Below are 22,533 nucleotides of genomic sequence, written 5' to 3' on the forward strand. Positions count from 1 at the left end.
TTCTTAACATAAAAATACACTTGAGGTGCTGAAAAGAAGTCTATGATGCTTGTTTCTTTAAATAACCTTCAGTTGTATTTAGATTTGATCAGTGTCGAGATGTGTCATCATGTTTCCTGTTCCTCCGTGTACACTGATAACTGAGAAATCTGAAACCTCAGTTCATCTCATCAGTGTGTCATTTGTGTTCTTGTTTTTATTTTATTGCTTTGATTGGTCATCTTCTCTGAGGTCAACTTCCTGGTTGAGGTTGTGTCTCTCATGAACGCTCGCACATGAATGCATCATGCTGCCTAACTGGAATCTAACTGGAAGTTAGACAGATGCCGTGCTTTTTTACTTGTTGAATTTTGTTTCAAGCTAGCACAAACGGATGAACTTCATCATGATGAATGTTCTATTGCACGCGTTGAATGCTGAATTGAGTGTGATATTTCGCAGCATCCACGCTGTTTTCTGTTGTTGTTACAACATTCAGACTTCCTGAACTGAAAGCATGTGAACATTTTTCCCAACTCAGAAACTGAGACCATCTAAGGAGCACCTGAATGCAGCATTAGTCCTCCCAAGCTCTGTCAGTCAGCTAAAAAAAACATCCTGATGAACAGGCTCTTAAAGTCCATACCCTAACAATGTTTAAATACTGAACATATTTATAAACCAAACAATAACTCTGCCTTAAATGGCACATGCTCAAACAAACCAGTAACCATTACACTGAAGCGTTTGTTTTTTAAGAGCCTTTTTTAGATAAAACATGGATTTAATCATCCTGATCTGGTTACAGACTCTCCTCTCAAAGAGACTTCAAACTGCATACTTTTCAACAGGACTCACAAAACTTCAAACAAACTGGAAGATTCTCTCAGTCACTTTCAATTCAATATTTATTGTTTGGTATTAATGCTATTTGTTATAACATTTGATGTGGACAGCATCACAAATTGTTACAATCTTAAAGTGTGCCTTGTTGTGATATTCTGCATTGTCAGGAATACCATAATGAACAGGATTTTCCAGTTAGTGTCGAAAAGCATTGACTCAACCTTTTAAGTAGAAAAAAAAAGATGTCAGAGCTCCCAAGGACTTGGAAAGCGATAACAACAGGATGTTGATTAACAAGCTTTCCTACTTTCAGTCAAAGACCAAACCAAGTTATTTATGCTTTGAAAGCTTTCCACACTCCGAACTTTGGACAACCTCTATCAATCCTCAAAAAGACAACCAGATATGCTGGTCCAGCAGATTGACTGTCTCTGTCTTTCTCAGTCAGGAGTTCGAGTACACTTAAACCGGTTGATGTCTTCAGGACTTCCCGGAAAACAGAATAGTTAAACCATTATCTGTCTATATGATAAATGTATATGTTCGAGTGTCTAAGATTTGAAACCATGCCTGTTGTTTGTCAAACTGTTCAAAGGAGAACACAATTGAACTTTTTCCCTCCATCTGTCGTGAAGCCATAAAACTAGACTGGGAGCAATTAAGAGTACTACAGTCACTGTCCAGGACTTTGAAAAACTCCAATGTTGAAATCTCTATTAACGAAATGCAGATGCATCTTTGAATATAGATATTTGAAAATTTCATTTTGAAACAATTAACATGATTCTTTTCTGGTCAGAATCCGATGTGTAATAAAGGAATTACGCGTAATTAAATTTTAATAGGAATTGGACGTGGACCAACATTGCCATCAAGTGGACAAACACCATCGGGGATGTGTAAGCTGTGTAATGCATAATTATAGATTGTGTTACTTAGTTACAGAAGACGTTATTTAAAGACATTAAGTCTTCACATGTGATTAATCTGCGTTGTTAAAGGTTTTCTTATATAAAAATTATTTTTCCAAACTTCAGTATGAAATGTATCGACCAATGGTAACCACTCCTTTAAACCTGATATATTAACCGAAAATATATGATGTAACCTACATTGATGTGAATCTGAAAACAACTGATATCAAATTGAATGTATGGTGATTTACATATGTTTAGTCTTATTCTTAAACTTAGTGAGGAATCTAAAACTTTTTCAGTTAAGACAACGCCTATACATTCAGGAGGAGGGCCTGAAACTTCCCCAATTCTTGCCCTGATAAAACCCCTTTACAGAAGTGATAGTTTAGGTTTTTGGGGTTTTTGGCGTTTTTGCTGACTCTTTTCCATCGAGTCTAGCCAGGCCCAGCAGTTAGATTCCCTGCTGCAATCTTTTCTGGAAGACGAACTCGTCTTGTCTTCATCTAATTTTTAACTTCTCCTTCAAGGCAAAGTTTACTTTAATTTTTAAGATTTTACTGTAGGAACGATTCCTACTGACTTCATTTTAATTGCAACTTTTTACGCGTACATCTTTGGATTTTAACACTTTCTTGCACAAGCAAGGTCTTTTCAAACTTTTCTTTGGCTCACCGCATGTTTGGACATTTTCCAGATCTGGATTAAAATCGAGATGGCCATGAGATTAATCTAAAAAGGAAATTGGACTTTCAAAGACTTTCAAAATAATTCATTTTTGTTTGAATTCACTCGGGACGCTGAGACGACGCGAGCCAAATCACCATCCAGAATTCTCACTTTAAGCTCCAGACTCGACCTCCTATCTGGTTTACTACGGTAGCTGATGGACGTGCTCAGGTGTGTTTCACAGGTGCAGCTCATCTAATCAGCCCAGTATATAAATCTGCTCTCTTCATGCAGTCAGTGTCAGATTATTGTTCTACACTCTGTGATTTGTGCTCCTCGTGTCAGCGCTCTCTGGAAAGATTTTGGATTTTTGTGTTTTTCCAGTCAAGTCTCACCTGAACCTCCGTCCACCTGTCGTCTGCTGATCATCGTATCTGGTTATACCACACGCGTGTTGGGATCGGGACTCACATTGATCGTCACGTTATTTATCTTGTCGCACATTTCCTTCACCATTGTCACTAGTTTGTATTCATTTAAACTATAATTGATTTTGACTACTCTGCCTCTGAGTCGTGCGTCTGGGTCCAAACCTATTCTGAACCGCAACACAATTTTCTTCATTCCATGAAAATCAAATATTTAAAACATGTTGAATTGTTCGAAAGGTTTCCAACCTGTTTTCTCTCTTGTCCAGTTTTGTCTGGTTAAAAAAACACAGGACTTGATTACTTGATTAAATCTGATTACATAATCCCCTTTAATGTGTCATAGAATGAATGTGAAGGACTTGAACCAAACTGTGGACTGTGTTATGATGTCTTAAGAGTTTAGTACACAATAATTTAGTCAACTATTAATTGCAACAGACATTAGACTTCTCATTAAATTTAAGAAAGTGCATGTTATGAAATGAACAACTTCTCCTTCGTACTTACATTTCAAACTTCTCACACAGCATCATCAGTTTACTTTAAACCACTTCTCTTTAACTACCTTTACTTCATGAACCACACAGTGACAGACTGAAGCTTTTCACACAGATGTTTTATTACTTACTTTGAGCCTCTTCTGTTTCAACATGTTATAAAGTAGACAACAGACAGGAGGACTCGCTGCTTCAGGTTAAACATTTAATGTCTTAAAATGAATTGACATTGTTTTCGGGACTTGCACCAAACTGCTGACTGTGTTTGTGGTGAACCAGTCAGAACAAGTCTAGAAAGTTAAACATCTGGTTTACCATAAAACACGTTTTCTTATACATGAAATGTATACAGCATTAATATGTTTAAATACATTCACGGGGAAAATGGGGAACATGTCCCAGACTGCTTCCTCTTCCTGCATACTAACAAGCTCTTCATGACATAAATTACACATTACAGATGATTAACTAATTATTGCTGCAAAGTAATAATATTTAATGCAGAGGAGTCAGAGAAAAGAGAAACAGAGATATTGCATTTCAGAGGATCATGAAGTCATCCTCTTCTCCTTCATGATGCTTGAATCATAATCACACTGTTGACATAATCTGCTTCTTCTGCGTCCTGTTTGAGTGAAACAACACAGAGAGAGTGGAGTCAGCACTGTGTAGTGAGTTTGATGAAGCTCCAAGAGACAAACACTTTGAGTTTATCTCTGTAACTCAAAGTCAGTGTGAAGTAACATCAAGTTTTCATCAAACTCTTTTTCCTGTTACTGTATCTGCTCTCCTGTCGCTGCTGTTGGACCTGAATATCTAAACATCAGTTTCTCAGGATGAATTTCTTTATGTGACTGTGTTGATCAAAACCTTCAAAGGAAGCTACTCAGAAAATGTTCCTCTTTTACCACACATGCTTCAATCTCATTTTGTGGAAAGAATGATGAAGCTGTCCTCATCTAGTGTCTTACCTTCTTCACCTGTTTGTTGAAGCACCTTGACTTTAACCAGCTGAAAGAAAAAGACAGCAGATAAAATAAGATCAAAGAGAAACACTAACATTGTAAAAAAAGAAATACAAACACACACACACACACACACACACACACACACACACACACACACACACACACACACACACACACACACACACACACAATGAGATGGGTAAAATAAGATGCTAATGAGCTAACCTTGCCTGATCTTAGAGACATTCACCTTCGTATTATCTCCAAGATCAGACAGACTTTGTCTCAAAATGTTGCAGAAAAACTACTTCATGCATTTGTTTCCTCCAGGTCGGACCACTATAATTCTCTTTCAGCAGGGGGCTCTTGTAGATCTCTACAGACCCTTCAGCTAGTCCAAAACGCTGCAGCTCGTGTTCTGACTAGAACTAGGAAAAGAGACCACATTTCTCCTGTATTGGTTTCTCTTCACTGGCTCCTTATAAAATCTAGAAGAGATTTTAAAATCCTTCTTCTCTCTTACAAAACTCTAAATGGTCAGGCACCAAGTCTTGTTAAAGACTTAATTGTGCCGTACTACCCGTCGAGAACATTGCGCTCCCAGAATGCAGGCCTGCTCGTGGTACCTACAGTTTCTAAATGTGCTATAGGAGGAAAAGTTTTTAGTTATCAGGACACACGTTGACCAGTCGATGTCCGAGAGCCAGACACAGCATTTTGTCCTCATGAAACTTTGTTTTAAAAATATAGGCAGGTTTGTCTCACCACTCAAAGATGATAACTGTACTGTAGAGCAGCACAATTCCCAGGATCTTTAGTGTAATGTGGAACTCAACCCCAAACCTCGGATACTCTGGAAAAAGACATCATGATCACCTTCTACTACATGGAAAAAACTGTTCATGGCTGTAAGATATCCTGCACTTTGATTTCATCTTTTAGACTCTAATGTCAACGTACGTGTTTCATTTATTTATGTTGCATTATTACACATTCATTCAGTAAGAATGTGTTTTCGTGAAAACAAACCAATAACCCAACAGATAGAAAAAGACAGATTGTTGAATGTGTGGATTCATTTACCTCCAACACTCAAATGAATCCTTGATGATGTCTGATGTCCGAGCTCATTCTTGGCCTCACAGTAATAATCTCCTCCCTCTGTGGCATTAAAGCTGTAAAACTCTCCTTCAGAGACCTTCATGGATTCATCTGTGTTGATCCTGAACCAGGTGAAGCTGCTGACAGGAGGCTTGGCTCTGCTGGAGCAGCTCAGGTTCACATGAACACCTGCTGACACCGAACCTGATGGACTGATGGACGCTAAAGTGTTTTTAGGAGCATCTGAAGAAAATGTGAGATAAACATAATTAATTTTAAAAAACAAAATAAAACAAACTCAACATCCTGACATTGAAAACAGGAGGAAATAATAATCTCTGGATGTCTCACATGAAACACTGAGAGTCTTTGTCTCCTCTGCTGTCTTCACATCTTTTCCTTCATTCACAGGATATGATGCAGAACAGGTAATGTTGTCTCCATCATGTTTGTCCGTCAGAGTGATCTGCTCCTGGATTTTAGTGGTGAAGGTTCCGTCTGTGTTTTCCTCCATGTTGTTGAGAGAGTCTTGTTTGAGATTCCAGGTGAGTTTAGGAGGGGAGTGTGGACAGGGAGTGAAAGCTGAGCAGGTTATAGTGACAGACTCCTTCTCCCTCAGATCTGCTGGGATCTCTAGTTTGGGGCTCGGAGGAGAATCTGTGAGTTCAAATCAAACAAAGATTTCTTCATTCGAAAAAAAAAAAAAATCATTAACAATTTGGGGATCTTAAAGCAACAGCTGACACAACAGTCATCAAAAACGTTTCTGAGTGCCAAGATTGAAACCTTTAAAACTCAAGTAAAACTCTCATACCTTTGACTGTAATGTGAAGAGGATCACAAATCGCTGTTGAACTGTATGGCCAGTTTATGATTCTGAAGTAGTATAAGTCTGTATATGTTGTGTTTAAGTTATAAATCAGAGTGGTGCAGCTTTTCATTTTCAAGTTTCCAGTTATGTTCATTGGAAATGTGTTCACTGTCCCGCTGCTGTTGAAAACCACATTTCTTGGTCTGGAGGTCTCTCTGACTTCTTTGTACCATATTCCAAATATTTGTCTTGTGATGTTAAACTCTTCTTTTTTTATGACACTAAAGTTACACGGGATTTGCAGACAAGATCCACTCAGTGCTTCCATCTTCTTTGGTGTAGTAATGAAGAGAGCTGTATATTCATGACAACCCGCCAAAACACCTGTATCAAAAAACCTAATAAAAACCATGATGTGGAGTATATTCTGCATAAGAAGAACATTTGTTATACATCAACTATTTTCAGCAGGGCTTCCTGTTATATCTGAGAATGAGCCCTTGCATTATTCTCCGTCTTTAGCTGCTCCCTACTTTAACTCCTTTACTTTTCAGTCAGGACATGAAGAGATGAAAGAAGAAACTCTATCTGAACTCTTCTCTCTGCTTTGTTTCTACAGGAAGTTCAAACTGTAAAGATGAAACATCTTTGAATGAAAGTGAGTGAACAAACAGCTCACCTGATAGAGAGGAGACAGTCAGTAACATGATGACTGTCAGCATGTTCACTGACAGGACTGCAGTAACACCCATCACCTGGAATTCAAAAGTAAGTTACTCTTCAAAGTTAAAGTGTTTGATTAACAAAAAAACAAACAAATAAAAGCTGCTTCAAACTAAAACGATGAAATATAAACAGGTGTTATAGCTGAACTTACCGAACAAGACACCAGGATCTTAAACAGAGAAAATGGAGAAGAAAGATGAATTTTAAATTTCAGCAGAACTGCAACAAACCAGTCACCTCACTGCTGAGACACAAAAACCCCAAAAAGATTTAATCTTTTCTTCTTGTACCGTGTGAATGAGGAAGTTTGTGTTCGACACATCTTCTGTTTTATTATTACTTTATTTCCTTTTATGGTAGCATCAACTAAAGATGGACAGTTAAGACGAGGAAGAGAGACAACACCTACTAAAGGACCCAGGTCAGACCTGAACCTGGTCCACTGTGATACTGCTTTAAATAGTACATGCTCGAACTAACCAGTAACCATGGTAATGAAGTGTTTGTTTTTTAAGAGCTTTTTTAGATGAAACATGGATTTAATCATCCTGATCTGGTTACAGACTCTCCTCTCAAAGAGACTTCACACTGCAAACTTTTCAACAGGACTCACAAAACTTCAAACAAACTGAAACATGCTCTCATTCTGACACGAGGCCAGGTAGTGTATCGAGGCAAACGCAGACCCAAGATGAGATTTCAATAATCAGTCCTTTATTCCGAGCAGGTTCGGTACACGGGTAGTCAGAGTGGAAAACAAATCCAGAGGAGCAGGCGAAGGTCGTTAACAAAGAGCAGGCAGGAGTCAAACACGAGATCAGGAACAACAAACACTAAGACTCGGTTACACAAGGAAACACAACGAACTGGCATCATGAGGGAGGAAACACAGGGCTGATGTAGCACAGACAATCAGGGAGCAACGAGACACAGGTGCAGGTAATCAGGGGCGGGGCTTTACACACAAGGTGGAGATAAGAAGAGGATCTGAAACACAGAGACATGGATGAGTAACATAAAATGAAAACACAAAACAGGCTGACTCCTCTCACTGACACTTTCAATGTTTATTGTTTGGTATTAATGCTATACTGTAACATTTGATGTAGACAACATCTCTCATTGTTACAATCCTAAAGTGTACCTTTATCTACTTTATCAGTGAAGCAATACAGCGATCTGACACAATTTTCTTCATGTCATGAAAATCAACGAGTTAAAAACATGTTGAATGGTTTAAAGGGGTGTTATGAAGCATTTCTTATCAAACTTCTTACACAGCATCATCAGTTCACTTTAAACCACTTCTCTTTAACTACCTCTACTTCATGAAACACACAGTGACAAACTGAAGCTTTTCACTCAGACGTTTTATTACTTACTTAGAGCCTCTTCTGCATCAACGTGTTATAAAGTAGACAACAGACTTCAGCTGAAACGAAATGAAAGGTTTTCATTTGGACTCAGACCAAACTACTGACTTTATTATATTTTCTATGTACCAGTCAGAACAGAAAGTTAAACATCAGAGCCCATATTCACAAACATTCAGAGAATCCTCTCAGACACTTCATATCTCATAAAATCCTAGAAAAATATGTTTGGTTCAGGAACATTCTCAGAATGACTCTGAAGGAGGAAGACACTACATTTGTTTCTTAGTGAGGAGGCGTAGTTACGATGTCCCTGAATTTACAGCAGACTGTTCTGGGCCTGTCAGTTGTTGTTCTTTGGCCACTCCTGTTGGTCATCTATCACCATGCAATGTTTTGGCATTGACTTTCTAGTTCCTGCGTAACAGGAAGTTAACCTAACAAATGGCACGTGTGCTACAGTGGAGCTGATGTCTGCCCATCCTTTGCCATCCTTCTTTCATAGCCCTGCATGAAGAAGGCCTTACCTTTTCACACTGCTCATCAGTAAAGAATCTCAACATCACGTCGTGGTCCTGAGAGTTTCTGTGTGTTTATCTTGATGGATAACTGAATGAGGAAATTCAGTGAGATGAGTACATGAGCGGTCTAAATATTTCATGATTGCGTAAAACATTTTAATACATGCGAAAATATTTTATGAAACAAAAAAACATTAAAAAAATTGTTTGAATATTTTTGGAACTGCAAAATATATTTCAAATATATTGGAGTAAACACCAACAAAATGTGTTCACCTCCATGCTGGTTCACGTGTCGTTCTTGTTCAGAAACGTTTTTTAGACACCTGCAACTAATCATTTAAGATCAGAAGCAGGACGCCAGTGCTTTAAACTTCATTTACATGCTCTTTAACTGTTTACAGGTCTCTTTTAACCAACACATGTTTTTCTCTCCTCACAGGTTATGTACATTAATGGGGGATTATTGTATTATTGTATACAGAGGGGAGGGGGGACAGCGGGTGTGTATTGTAACTAATGTCTTGTGTCCTGCCTGTCTGTATACTGCTACTGGATGCCTTGAATTTCCCTCGGGATCAATAAAGTATCTATCTATCTATCTATCTATCTATCTATCTATCTATCTATCTATCTATCTATCTATCTATCTATCTATCTATCTATCTATCTATCTATCTATCTATCTATCTATCTATCTATCTATCTATCTATCTATCTATCTATCTATCTATCTATCTATCTATCTATCTATCTATCTATCTACATGTGAAATGACAGGATCAGAATCTATGTGTTTTATTCATGTGTTTTCTACACATGTGAAATATATTTTGTAGTTCCTGAAATATTTTTAGAATTGCCTTTGTGTGTCATTCATTTTTTTGCATGTGGTCAAATGTTTTTCGCAATCATGAAATATTTTCAGTTTTACATTCAGGGCCACCGTAGCCTGGGCCGTTTTCACAATCACATTCTGAGAATCCTTTCAGGCACCTCCTTACTTAGCATAAAACATCAGCATCAGGATCAACAGGATTTTTTGCCTAGGAGTTATTTAAGAACATTCAAGGAAGTAGACACGAACTTTTATCTTCATGAGAAGCGTTGTTAACCTTGCTGGTATGACTTTTTTTTGTCATTGGTTAAAAAAAGGAGAAAAAAAAACAATCACAGAATCGAGTCAGGCTTTGTTATTATGAACACTCTGACACTAATACACTTTGTGAATGACTTTCATCTTTACAGGGATCTAGTCCTAACTTTTAGGGGACATTTCTTGAAATGTTCTAATTCGATGTCTGTTAATAGAATTTTTTTCTTTCTTTTTTTGGTTTTTCACTGCTAGGCCATCTGTGCGCCACTAACCAATAACTTTTTTTCCTGTGCTTTTACTCTGTGTCATAGGAAAGTAAACAACTTTGATTACATGCTGTGACGGAGCGGCTCCATCACGGAGTGTAGACGCACACACCAACACACACGCGGACACGTACACTGCCACACACACACGCGCACCAAACTTTCCCCTCTGCCAATGCTCCTTATCACGCAATTAAACATATCATCTTCCTCCTTTCCCTTCCCGTTCCATAGCGCGACCAAGGGTCTCATACATTTAAATCACCATTCAGGGCGTTGGATGCACGCTCCGTGGCGTCCCGTTCGGATGAAAACAGAGGCGGTACATTTCCGCCAGGTAAATAGGTGGACGTGGCGCCCAATCACAACCACGTGATTTAGAAATATACGAATCATAATGCCCGGTGGGAGGGGTTTTTTCCTTTAAAAGGAAGGCTGTGTGGGACCTTCAGGACAGAGAAGGCAAGTTACAGAGAAGGTAACATCTCGAGGACGAATGTTTTTTTTTGAACTACTCATGTTGGAGATTTGTGCTGTAAATATTGTTTTTGTAAATATTTTTTTTTCTATTTTTTTTTGTTTTGGATTTTTCAAATTTTTTTGTAAATATTGTGCACTTGTGGAGGCCGGTGAAGAATAAATCCACCAAACACAGTCTTCGACTACGCCTGTGTGTTTTTTCAAACTTTCTTTTCGGGTGTGTAATAAGAGAACCCCGCCACATATGGTGTCAGAAGTGGGATGGCTAGTCGCAAGAAGCTTGTCCGGCCCCAAAAACAGCGCACAGGACTGCGGTCCCAGCGGCGAGAGCAGTTTGAAGAGGTAACTGCCAAGACAGACCCGGCTTGGGACACAGTGCCAACGTCCTCAGAGGAGGACAGTGAGGAGTACCGGTCCTGGAAGGCTCCAGCAGCTCCTAAAGGACCTGCAGATGCAGGGGGTGAACTGGTGGCGATGATGAGAGACTTTTTGGCAGCACAGCAAAGGAGAGAGGAGGGTCTGTTGACAGAGATCCAAGGTCTAAGGGCTTCTCTCCCAGGGGCTGAGCAGCCATGTCGACCTGTGCCCCAGACCCGACAGACGGTGGCACCACAGGGGCAGAGCAGGCCGGCCCAGGTCACTTCTCCAAATACGGCCATGGCGAGCAGTCCAAGATTTGAACTGCCCACCCCAGCACCCCGCCGAGGACAGCGAGATTCAACATCGGAGGCTCCCACTTTTCAGTCTCAGGAGGCCAGTAGTAGACCTGACCAGCCGAGGCCAGAGTGGAGGCACTACCAAGACCCCAAAATTCCACAATATCAGATGGGGGAAGACATTGAGAACTTTTTACTGAGATTTGAACGAATAGCCAAGACCTGGAAATGGCCAGAGTGTGAATGGGCCTGTCGTCTCGTGCCACTGCTAACTGGTAAGGCACTGGAGGCCTACATAGCGATGGATGAAGAGAGGGCTCACTGCTACACTGACCTGAGAGCAGCTCTGCTCTTAAAATTCGACATCTCTCCAGAGACGTACCGGCAGCAGTTCCGTTCCACCGCTGTTCCCCCTGGTGAGAACCCCACCGAGACCTACCATCGACTGAAGGGGCTCTACCGACGCTGGATCCGGCCCGAGCAGCACACCAAGGAGGAGATTGGGGAAGCCATCGTCTTGGAGCAGCTACTCCGGGTACTTCCAATGGAGGTGAGGACCTGGGTGAAGGAGCACGAACCAGTTGAGGGACTCTCAGCTGCCAGGCTTGCGCTACAGTACCTCAACGCCCGGAGAGGTGGACCAGTGTCACGTCCTACCAGTGCTACACACCGACCAGCTTTCCAACAGCAACCATCACGGCCTGCAAGGGGGGAGAGATACCAGGAACCTGCACGTGACCCCATCTCTGCCCCAAACCAGCAAGAGTTGGGTAAGGACTTTGTTTGCTTTTATTGCCAGCAGCCAGGCCACAAAGCTTCTGTGTGTCCCGTACGCAAAGCTAAGGTCACCGGCGCTTGTTACGCACCCCGGTCAGAAGTGGGCCCTGAGGCTGACATGGAGGTGAAGACGCAACACATAACTGTTACCATCAGTGGTCAAAAGGTGACAGCCCTGTTAGACTCCGGTAGTTACATGTCCCTGGTTAAAAGTACTCTGGTGCCAGTCGGTGCGGTGGACTACCGCAGACAGGCGGACATCACGTGTATTCATGGAGACAGACATTTGTACCCAAAAACGGATGTAATTGTGATTATTGATGAACAATCTTACCTGCTGACTGTTGGGGTGGTAGAGAACCTACCTGTTGACGCCATCTTGGGTTGGGATTTACCTGTGCTAACAGACTTGTTGCAGAAGAAAGAACTGTCCGAGCAAAGTGACTCTGGGAAGGTGGGAGATATGAATGTAAATGTTTCTTGTCCGGTAATCACCAGAGCCCAAGCAAAAGCTGGTGTCCAACCGCTACCAGACCTCGACAGTAGTCTGTGTGAGGGTGGCACTAAGGGGCCGAGAAAATCACGTCGACAACGACGCTTTGAGAAGCAGCTAAGGCTCGATTCTCCAAACAAACCAAGTTTGGTGGGGGATGATATTTGGGATGTGCCTGACAATATTTCAGGATTGCAAAAGGAAGATGCTACTTTGAAGCCATTGTTCTCCAAAGTAGTGAAGGACACCAGTGGGGATTGTGTGGGGAAAGAGATGTTCATTGTTGACAATGATGTGCTTTATGGTGTGTGTAATGAAGACAAACGCCTTGTTATCCCAGCTAGTTGTAGAGCCCTTGTCATGCACCTAGCACACACACTCCCATGGGCTGGACACTTTGGCCGCCATAAAACCTACCTTCGTGTTAGTTCCCGGTTTTATTGGCCTTCTATGTACACTGACATTCAGAAATATTGCGCCACATGCCCTACATGCCAGAAAACATGCACTGCCCGCAAATCTGACCGAGCTTTTCTGCAGCCTCTTCCTGTCATCTCCACACCATTTCGCAGGATCGCCATGGACATCGTGGGCCCTCTGGTGAGAAGCAGCGGAGGTCATCAGTATATCCTAGTTATCTGCGACTATGCAACACGGTTTCCAGAGGCTTTTCCCCTGCGCACCATCACTGCTCCAGCAGTAGTGCGTGCGTTGGTCCAGCTATTCTCCAGGGTGGGGATACCAGACGAGATACTCACCGATCAGGGAACCAACTTTACCTCCAGACTCATGCAGCTCCTCTATAAGCAGTTGGGCATCAAGGCTATCAAGACCACCCCATACCACCCACAAACTGATGGTCTGGTCGAGCGGTTTAACCAAACACTGAAGAGGATGCTCCAGAAGTTTGTGGATGATACTGGAAAGGACTGGGATCGCTGGTTGCCATTCCTGCTGTTTGCCTACAGGGAGGTACCTCAAGCTTCAACAGGCTTCTCTCCATTTGAGCTCCTGTATGGTTGGGATGTACAGGGACCATTGGATCTGCTCCGTAAGGGTTGGGAAACTCCGTCAACCACTGCTGACGACAGAGGGGTGATCCAGTTTGTGCTGGAGATGAGGAATCGGCTTGTTAAGTACCAGGAGGAGGCAGAGGTCAACCTGCGAGAGGCCCAGAAGAGCCAGAAGACGTGGTATGACCAACAGGCTCGACATCGGGAGTTCCAGCCTGACCAGAAAGTCCTACTGCTTCTTCCTTCCTCCAACAGCAAGCTCCTAGCAAAATGGCAAGGCCCATACACCATCACCCGGAAAATGGGCCCAGTCACCTATGAGGTTTACCATCCGGAGAAGAAACGGCAAAAACAGACCTACCATGTAAACCTTCTCAAAGAGTGGAAGGAGCGCCAAGTGGATTCTCCAGGGATGGCTCTGCTGGCAAGAAAGGTGAATCTTGAGGAAGAAGAGGAGATGGGTCCAACGCTTCCAGTAACGTCTGTTTCTCCTGTGTTGGTACATCTGACTCCCGAACGAGCATCAGAGCTTCTGAAGGTCTTCAAGGAGACGTCTTCACTTTTCACTGCTAATCCAGGGAAAACCACAGTGGTTGAGCACGTCATTCGGCTGAAAGAGGGACAAGCCATTCGTCAACGTCCCTACAGAGTCCCGCAAAATCTGGTGACAAAACTGAAGCAGGAGGTAGAGGAAATGTTACGACTGGGAGTGATTGAGCCATCCAACTCAGAGTGGTGCAGTCCGGTGGTCATTGTTTTCAAAAAGGACGGGTCTCTCCGCATCTGCATTGACTTCAGGAAACTCAATGCAATTTCCCAGTTTGATGCCTACCCAATGCCAAGGATCGATGATCTGCTGGAACAAATTGGAGCAGCAAAGTTCATCACCACCTTGGACTTGTGTAAAGGATACTGGCAAGTGCCCCTTGAAGAGTCAAGCCGACCCTACACCGCATTCCGAACACCAGCTGGTCTCTTCCAATTCACTGTGATGCCCTTTGGTCTTCATGGAGCTCCAGCCACGTTCCAGAGACTGATGGACCGAGTCCTCCAGGATTGTGGACACTGCAGCGCTGCCTATCTAGACGACGTGGTCATCTACAGCCATACTTGGGAGGATCATATGCAACATTTGTCGTTGGTTCTTGGGAAAATCCAGCAGGCTGGGCTGACCCTCAACCCCGCAAAGTGTGAGTGGGCACAGCAAGAAACAAGGTACCTTGGTTACCTACTGGGTCGAGGGGAGGTGCGGCCGCAAGTGGATAAGGTTGAAGCTATCCAGAATTGCCCTCGACCTCGCACCAAGAAGGAGGTACGGTCTTTTCTTGGACTGGTTGGCTGGTACAGGAGGTTTGTGCCCCAGTTCGCAACAATCGCTGCACCAATCACAGCACTGACCAGAAAGGACCAGAGGAATCCGGTTACGTGGACGGATGATTGTGAGACAGCATTCAACACCCTCAAAGCCCACCTGTGCTCGTCCCCTGTCCTCAAAAGCCCCGACTTCAATCGACGATTTCTGGTACAGGTGGATGCCTCTGCAGTCGGCCTTGGAGCAGTTCTGGCTCAGGGAGATCTGGGAGAAGAGCATCCAATTCTGTATCTGAGCCGCAAGTTACAGCCACGTGAGACCAGGTATTCCACGGTGGAGAAGGAGGGCCTGGCCATTAAGTGGGCACTGGAGAGCCTACGATACTACCTACTTGGACGGGAGTTTGATCTTGAAACAGACCACAGAGCTCTAACATGGATCAACTCAATGAAGGACCACAACAGTCGCCTGACCAGATGGTATCTTTCACTCCAGCCATTCAAGTTCACCATCCGACACCGATCAGGAAAATCCAATGTGGTGGCTGACTACCTTTCCAGGTTGCCGCACATCGTCAACCTCCAGGAGGAGGGGGATGATGTGACGGAGCGGCTCCATCACGGAGTGTAGACGCACACACCAACACACACGCGGACACGTACACTGCCACACACACACGCGCACCAAACTTTCCCCTCTGCCAATGCTCCTTATCACGCAATTAAACATATCATCTTCCTCCTTTCCCTTCCCGTTCCATAGCGCGACCAAGGGTCTCATACATTTAAATCACCATTCAGGGCGTTGGATGCACGCTCCGTGGCGTCCCGTTCGGATGAAAACAGAGGCGGTACATTTCCGCCAGGTAAATAGGTGGACGTGGCGCCCAATCACAACCACGTGATTTAGAAATATACGAATCATAATGCCCGGTGGGAGGGGTTTTTTCCTTTAAAAGGAAGGCTGTGTGGGACCTTCAGGACAGAGAAGGCAAGTTACAGAGAAGGTAACATCTCGAGGACGAATGTTTTTTTTTGAACTACTCATGTTGGAGATTTGTGCTGTAAATATTGTTTTTGTAAATATTTTTTTTTCTATTTTTTTTTGTTTTGGATTTTTCAAATTTTTTTGTAAATATTGTGCACTTGTGGAGGCCGGTGAAGAATAAATCCACCAAACACAGTCTTCGACTACGCCTGTGTGTTTTTTCAAACTTTCTTTTCGGGTGTGTAATAAGAGAACCCCGCCACACATGCAAAACACACACAGGGCTCTCCTGGGGGAAGAAGAGAACAACCTCCAACATGTTCCAAAATCAAGGGCTATACCTGTAACAATCCCTAAACCTTTAACTAACCTGTGAGGTGGCACCCAGGGCTAAATGTGCCACAACAATGCTTATTCAAAACTGCATGTTAAGAAGAAGGAAGCACAAACAGTGTGAGGCAGGAAGTTCTGTTCTCATTCATTATATTGTTATCACAGCAGCTACACTGAAACTGTGAGATCTGTTTCATGCACATCATTTAGTTTCAGTGAGAGGTCAACAGGCCTTCTCAACACACACTCCTCCATCAGTGTGGATGAAGCAGCCAAGAAGAGCATTATCGGCTGGCTGCCAGTAGATGGCGCCATCGACACTAAAGGTCTGAGTGGCAACGTGGATATGGGTGCTCTGTTTGATGTGCCTGTGCCTTTCTGGCAGATGGAGACAAAAGAGCTGAGAGCTTACTTCAGTCAGCAGGTTGGAGCTGATCTGCCAGCTCAGGTGGAGGCTGAGCTGAAGGCTCTGGAGGACAGAGTGCACAATTAAAAACCTGCTAACATGAAGTCCATCCAGAAACAGTTCACTGATGACTCATGATTTAGACCATCAGGCTGCAATCAGAGTCACTGGCTGAGTTCACATACATAGAGAAGTTTAAAAAATAATAATAATCCAGTTCAGGAAAAGCCAGAGAGATATTGTGTCTCTGTGAACACCGTCAGTGATTTTAGTGAAAATAATCTACGATGCAGATCCTACACATTGACACTACTTGACATTAGTGCTGCAACACAGAGGGACAGGTTTGCTTTGCAACATGAAGGTTAGATTTGTTTGTAGTTGTTCAACTTTGTCATTAAGAGAAGCACATCTACCTCTATTCTCTCACATAACCTGACATTGTCCAAAAGCCCAGTCAGCATGGCTCTGTAGTGCCTTTGTGACCTTTAGCAATACAGTCTCTACACCTCTAATGTTTACAGGCTAATACCCAAAGATTTAGCAAAGTTCTGACAGAGGAGTTTTTAACATTTTATTTACCCAAAAGATTTTAAATGAATTGAAGCATCAGTTCTTTTATTATACTTTATTAAAAGTTTAACAGAATACTCTTGATATTTACATAAACAGAAAGTCCTGTGAGCAGTCAATAGATTAAATCACGTGCCCAGGAATACTATGCATAATCTATTTTGCCACTTTTGTAATGTTTGTGATTACATTCTTTGATTTCAGGTGATGTTTACACAGAAATATAAAATGTTGGACCAATAAGTGCGACTGAGATTATTAGGTATTTTGAGGAGTCAATGTATTTATTACAGTGCAAACATTGAATAAATATCAGTAAAAGCAGACACTTTGTCTCATGCTGATTTTTTTTTTATAACATGCCTCGTTAAAAAACTTAAAACATTTAAATTAAAAGGTAACACAATGAAGTAAATGTGGATTAAAACTGATTGTGGTTAGTTTACCATAAACCATTAAATGGCTTATAGACTTCTGGATCTTTACACTTATATAAGAGGCTGAATATTACATCCACAGCAACAAGATTAGATAAAACATGAGCTGTAATAAGCAGAAAAGAAAACCAAGTTATATTATGAAACTTCATGAAATGCTTTAAATCCACTCATTTGTTCTTGACTTGAGCGTAGATCTGAGCTGAGCTGTCAGCAGGCTGTGCTCGGTTGCTTGCTGGCTTGGACACTTTGACCTGTGCATACAGTGTCTCCTGCTGCTGTCCACTGTCCTGTACTGAGACAGAGAGCCGCTCAGGTCTCCGCACTGAAAAGTCGATCTCCTCGTAATGGATGGTTTCCTCTGTTTCAGTCGGTGGTTGACGAAGAGCCACCACATGGCCATCTCTTTGACTCTGAAATCAAAGAAGGAAACGTCACGTTTCCCTGAGTGATAAAACTTCTGAAGAGAGTCCACCAGGGATTGATTTTTATTTCATCTCAATAACTAACAATAATTTATATTCTTGCAATCTAACATAATAGTCACATATTGTAACACCTGACAGTCACTAAAGATAAATAATTTGTAAGAGCAGCTTCTGCATAATGAGGGAAAGGGTTTAAAGAGTTATGAGTATGCAAAAAATAAAAATACATTATTGGCAACTAGGAACTCAAAAATCAAGTTAAAATCCAGATTAAAGATTTTGCAATAGAAAGTATAAATGAAAACACCTTTCATGGTGTGATCTGTCAAGATACACTTTTTTGGACGCTGCATATAATTCAATTTCAAATTTCAAATAACATTACCACTAGTGCTGTCAGGCGATTAAAAAAATTAATCTAATTAATTACTGGATTTATAATTAATTAATCTTATCTCATATCTGCTTAAGGTCCCCAAATAAAGAATTCAAATTTCATGACATTAAAAAATTGTAGTGCACAACTAATAAAATGAATACACTAAGAAGAAAATATTTGAAATCCAAATTATTATTAGTGATTGAATAAAAAGTTTTTATTGAAAAGAAGTTCTTTTCATTATGACATTTCAATTAATATGCCCTTTAATATATTAATTTAGACTCTTTAATTAAAATTGTTAAAATCTTATGAATTCTACGTTTTTATTGCATTATCACGATTCACTATCTCACAGCCTAATTCAGATGATTTTTCATGATATAAAACTTTTTTTTTTTTTTTTTAATTAATTAACGATGCCTTGTCTCATTTCTTTCCTTCAATCTTTCATCGGGGAAATGTAGAACCTGGGTCTTTGCAGACACAGTGATCTGGTTTGGGTTTTTGGTCCTCGCTGCCATCGGTCGTCTTGCGTGCAGTCTCGACCCTCCTGACTTTATAAATGAACCGAGCTCCGTCCTCCAGCGGAGTTTGCGCTGCTCGTGAATGGACGCAACATTTTCACCTCAGTCCTGCTTTGGTTCACAAGGCATGTTTGAAGTGATGAGCCACTGACAAGTATGGGTCCTTCAATGGGCCAAGTTTGAAGTGCGCATTTCTTACAGTCTATAGTTTCTGGGTAAAATTGACATTGGCTTTTTTATTCAAGTGTGCTATAATTAATCTTGCGTCATTTTTTATAACGCGTTAATTTGCGGTGTAATTAATTAATCTAACGCATTAAAGTGACAGCTCTAATTACCACACTTAATCAAGTTACAATATTCTACATCAGAGATTATTATATGACCGACTGTGGAGGTTTGGGGTAACACATATAAGACTAAACTCCTTTATGTTTAGATGACTGAAGAGAGCCAAAAGGATTGTTAGTCGATGAAGCTGTGAATGAACCGATGCACTATTTATACATTTCTATGACCTGAAGTTTATTACTTGGTCGTATCTAAACGTGCACAGATTAGTAATCTACAAACGACATGCTGTCTTGTTTTTCTGCTTCCTAATTGAGTATTATGAAATGTTATAAAACTCCAGTTTGTTTTAATTTACATGAAATGTTTGAAACTTCTTGGCATTGAATGGTGTTAGAAGTTAAAGGGTTAACAAGGAATAGACAATAAGCTGAAGACGACACCTTTTCGATCCTTTGATGTATATTATTTGAAACTCGAGTATAACATCTATGTGTATGTTTCTGGAGATAAATAGTCAATGATCGAATAAAATGGTACTACAACTAACATTTCCACAACCAGCTAACCTCTAACAGAGTGTACATTTTGCTTTCACACAGCAGGACACAGTCAGTGTCAACACACATATTAACACTAAACACTTTAATTTTTAGTGTTAATATGTTTAAAGTCTGAGTTAAGTGTGTTCCCACCTGGTTCTGTTGAGGAGTTTGACGTTTCGACTTTAACCACCTGAAAGACAATAGAGATGTCACCATGATTATTCTGGTGTTGGTGAATTATACTGTTGCTGCTTTTAGAGACTTCATGAACTAGTCCAGATTAGGAGCTACTTCTACATAAAAACTAGAAGATCAAAGTTTGGAAACAACTTGTTAAAAAATAAAAACCTCTTTTGGGAGACGTATTCATCTGTATAAGAATGTAAAGGCACTGATCTTCTGTTGGAAAACACAGACAGCAGATGACAGACTCATTTATCTCCTGACCAAACTAGATTTGTGATACTTACCAAATACAGACAGCGAGGCAGACGACTACGACAAGGATCCCCAAAGCTGAACCCCAAAGATGAGCGTAATCAGAGTTCTCTGTTCAGTGAAAAACAAGTGGAGTCATTATCTTTGTTTTCTTTCAGGTAGTATTATTAGTAATAAGGACAGAAGACGTATTCAGACCACAGGAACTTTGTCATACTTTGAGGAACTGTTTTATTGATTCTGCACCACAGGAACTATGAGCCTTTTTTAGCTCCTGTTTTAAAGTAGATATTCTCCCCGCACAAGAGGGACGAGAGCCAATCCAGTACCACAGTGAACGTTAGCTAGTTAACAATAGTAAAACTATTAATAATGAATACAACATAGCTCATTTTCCGTCTTCAGGAGCAGATGTATATTTCTTGAGACTGTTGGATTAAGAAAATAAGTTGCATATAAGAGCAAAAAAAGGGAGGGGAAGAAAAACACAATCTTTGTGACTTAAAGAAAAGATGGGTGGTATGCAGACATTTAGAGTTGATATTGCAGCGATCATTTCTAGAACTGTTTGATACAAAAGCAGTCAAGAACAGGAACATTCAAAAAGAGATGAAAATCAGATAAAAATAACAAACAGAAAACAACAGCAAAAAGAACAAAATAAAGGAGGAGAGAAACTTTTTCACTTCTAGTTTTTACCTCCAACTCTCAAATAAATCCTTGATGATGTTTACCTTCAATATAAAGATGAATCTCTGGTGATGTTTCATTGCCGAGCTCATTCTTGGCCACACAGTAATAAACTCCTCCCTCTGTGGCATCAAAGCTGTAAAACTCTCCTTCAGATACCTTCATGGATTCATCTGTGTTGATCCTGAACCAGGTGAAGCTGCTGACAGGAGGCTTGGCTCTGCTGGAGCAGCTCAGGTTCACATGAACACCTGCTGACACCGAACCTGATGGACTGATGGACGCTAAAGTGTTTTTAGGAGCATCTGAAGAAAATGTGAGATAAACGTAATTAATTTTTAAAAACAACCCCTCAAAATCCTGACATTCTAACAGGAGGAAATAACAATCTCTGGATGTCTCACATGAAACACTGAGAGTCTTTGTCTCCTCTGCTGTCTTCACATCTTTTCCTTCATTCACAGGATATGATGCAGAACAGGTGATGTTGTCTCCATCATGTTTGTCCGTCAGAGTGATCTGCTCCTGGATTTTAGTGGTGAAGGTTCCGTCTGTGTTTTCCTCCATGTTGTTGAGAGAGTCTTGTTTGAGATTCCAGGTGAGTTTAGGAGGGGAGTTTGGACAGGGAGTGAAAGCTGAGCAGGTTATAGTGACAGACTTCTTCTCCCTCAGATCTGCTGGGATCTCTAGTTTGGGGCTCAGAGGAGAATCTGTGGATTCATATCAAAGATAGTTCACTGATTGGACCACACTGTTAATCGCAAAATAAAAAAACAACAACACATATCATCAGTCTTCAATTATTGCCATATAATAAGGGCCTGAAAAAACAAAGAATAAGTGCTGCTCAGACCAAAGCTGAAACCAAGTTGACAGACAACATCATTAACTTACCTTTGACTGTAATGTGAAGAGGATCACAGATAGCTGTTGCCCTGTATGGCCAGTTCATGATTCTGAAGTAGTATAAGCCTGTATATGTTGTGTTGAAGTTATAAATCAGAGTGGTGCAGCTTTTCATTTTCAAGTTTCCAGTTATGTCCATTGGAAATGTGTTCACTGTCCTGCTGCTGTTGAAAACCACATTACTTGGTGTGAAGGTCTCTCCGTCTTCTTTGTACCATATTCCAAATATTGGTCTTGTGATGTCAAACTCTTCTTCTCTGTTTATGACCCTAAAGTTACACGGGATTTGCAGACAAGATCCACTCAGTGCTTCCATCTTCTTTGGTGTAGTAATGAAGAGAGCTGTATCTTCAGGACAATCCGCCAAAACACCTGTAATAAAAACAAAACCTAATAAAAACCATACTGTGGAGTATATTCTGCATCAGAAGAACATTTGTTAGACATCAACTATTTTCAGCAGGGCTTCCTGTTATATCTGAGAATGAGCCCTGACATTATTCTCCGTCTTTAGCTGCTCCCTCCTTTACTCCTTTACTTTTCATACAGGACATGAAGAGATGAAAGAAGAAACTCTATCTGCACTCTTCTCTCTGCTTTGTTTCTACAGGAAGTTCAAACTGTAAAGATGAAACATCTTTGAATGAAAGTGAGTGAACAAACA

The 22,533-nt window shown here is 41.2% G+C and overlaps 1 protein-coding gene across 1 annotated transcript; it reads right to left on the bottom strand.

The window, feature by feature from the left end:
* Positions 1 to 3,693: 3,693 nt before the first annotated feature.
* On the bottom strand, positions 3,694 to 21,935 carry LOC306835295 (cell adhesion molecule 4-like). Its single transcript, XM_079361751.1, has 6 exons — positions 21,858 to 21,935; positions 5,757 to 6,062; positions 5,388 to 5,648; positions 5,070 to 5,157; positions 4,308 to 4,347; positions 3,694 to 3,961 (listed from the first exon to the last, which is right to left on the bottom strand). Exons 1-6 carry the CDS (start codon positions 21,913 to 21,915, stop codon positions 3,908 to 3,910), a joined length of 807 nt encoding a protein of 268 aa, XP_079217877.1. The 5' UTR covers positions 21,916 to 21,935; the 3' UTR covers positions 3,694 to 3,907.
* Between the last annotated feature and the right edge of the window lie 598 nt (positions 21,936 to 22,533).

The sequence above is a fragment of the Symphodus melops genome, assembly GCF_947650265.1.
Source record: "Symphodus melops genome assembly, chromosome: 14".
Classification (NCBI taxonomy): Eukaryota; Metazoa; Chordata; class Actinopteri; order Labriformes; family Labridae; genus Symphodus; species Symphodus melops.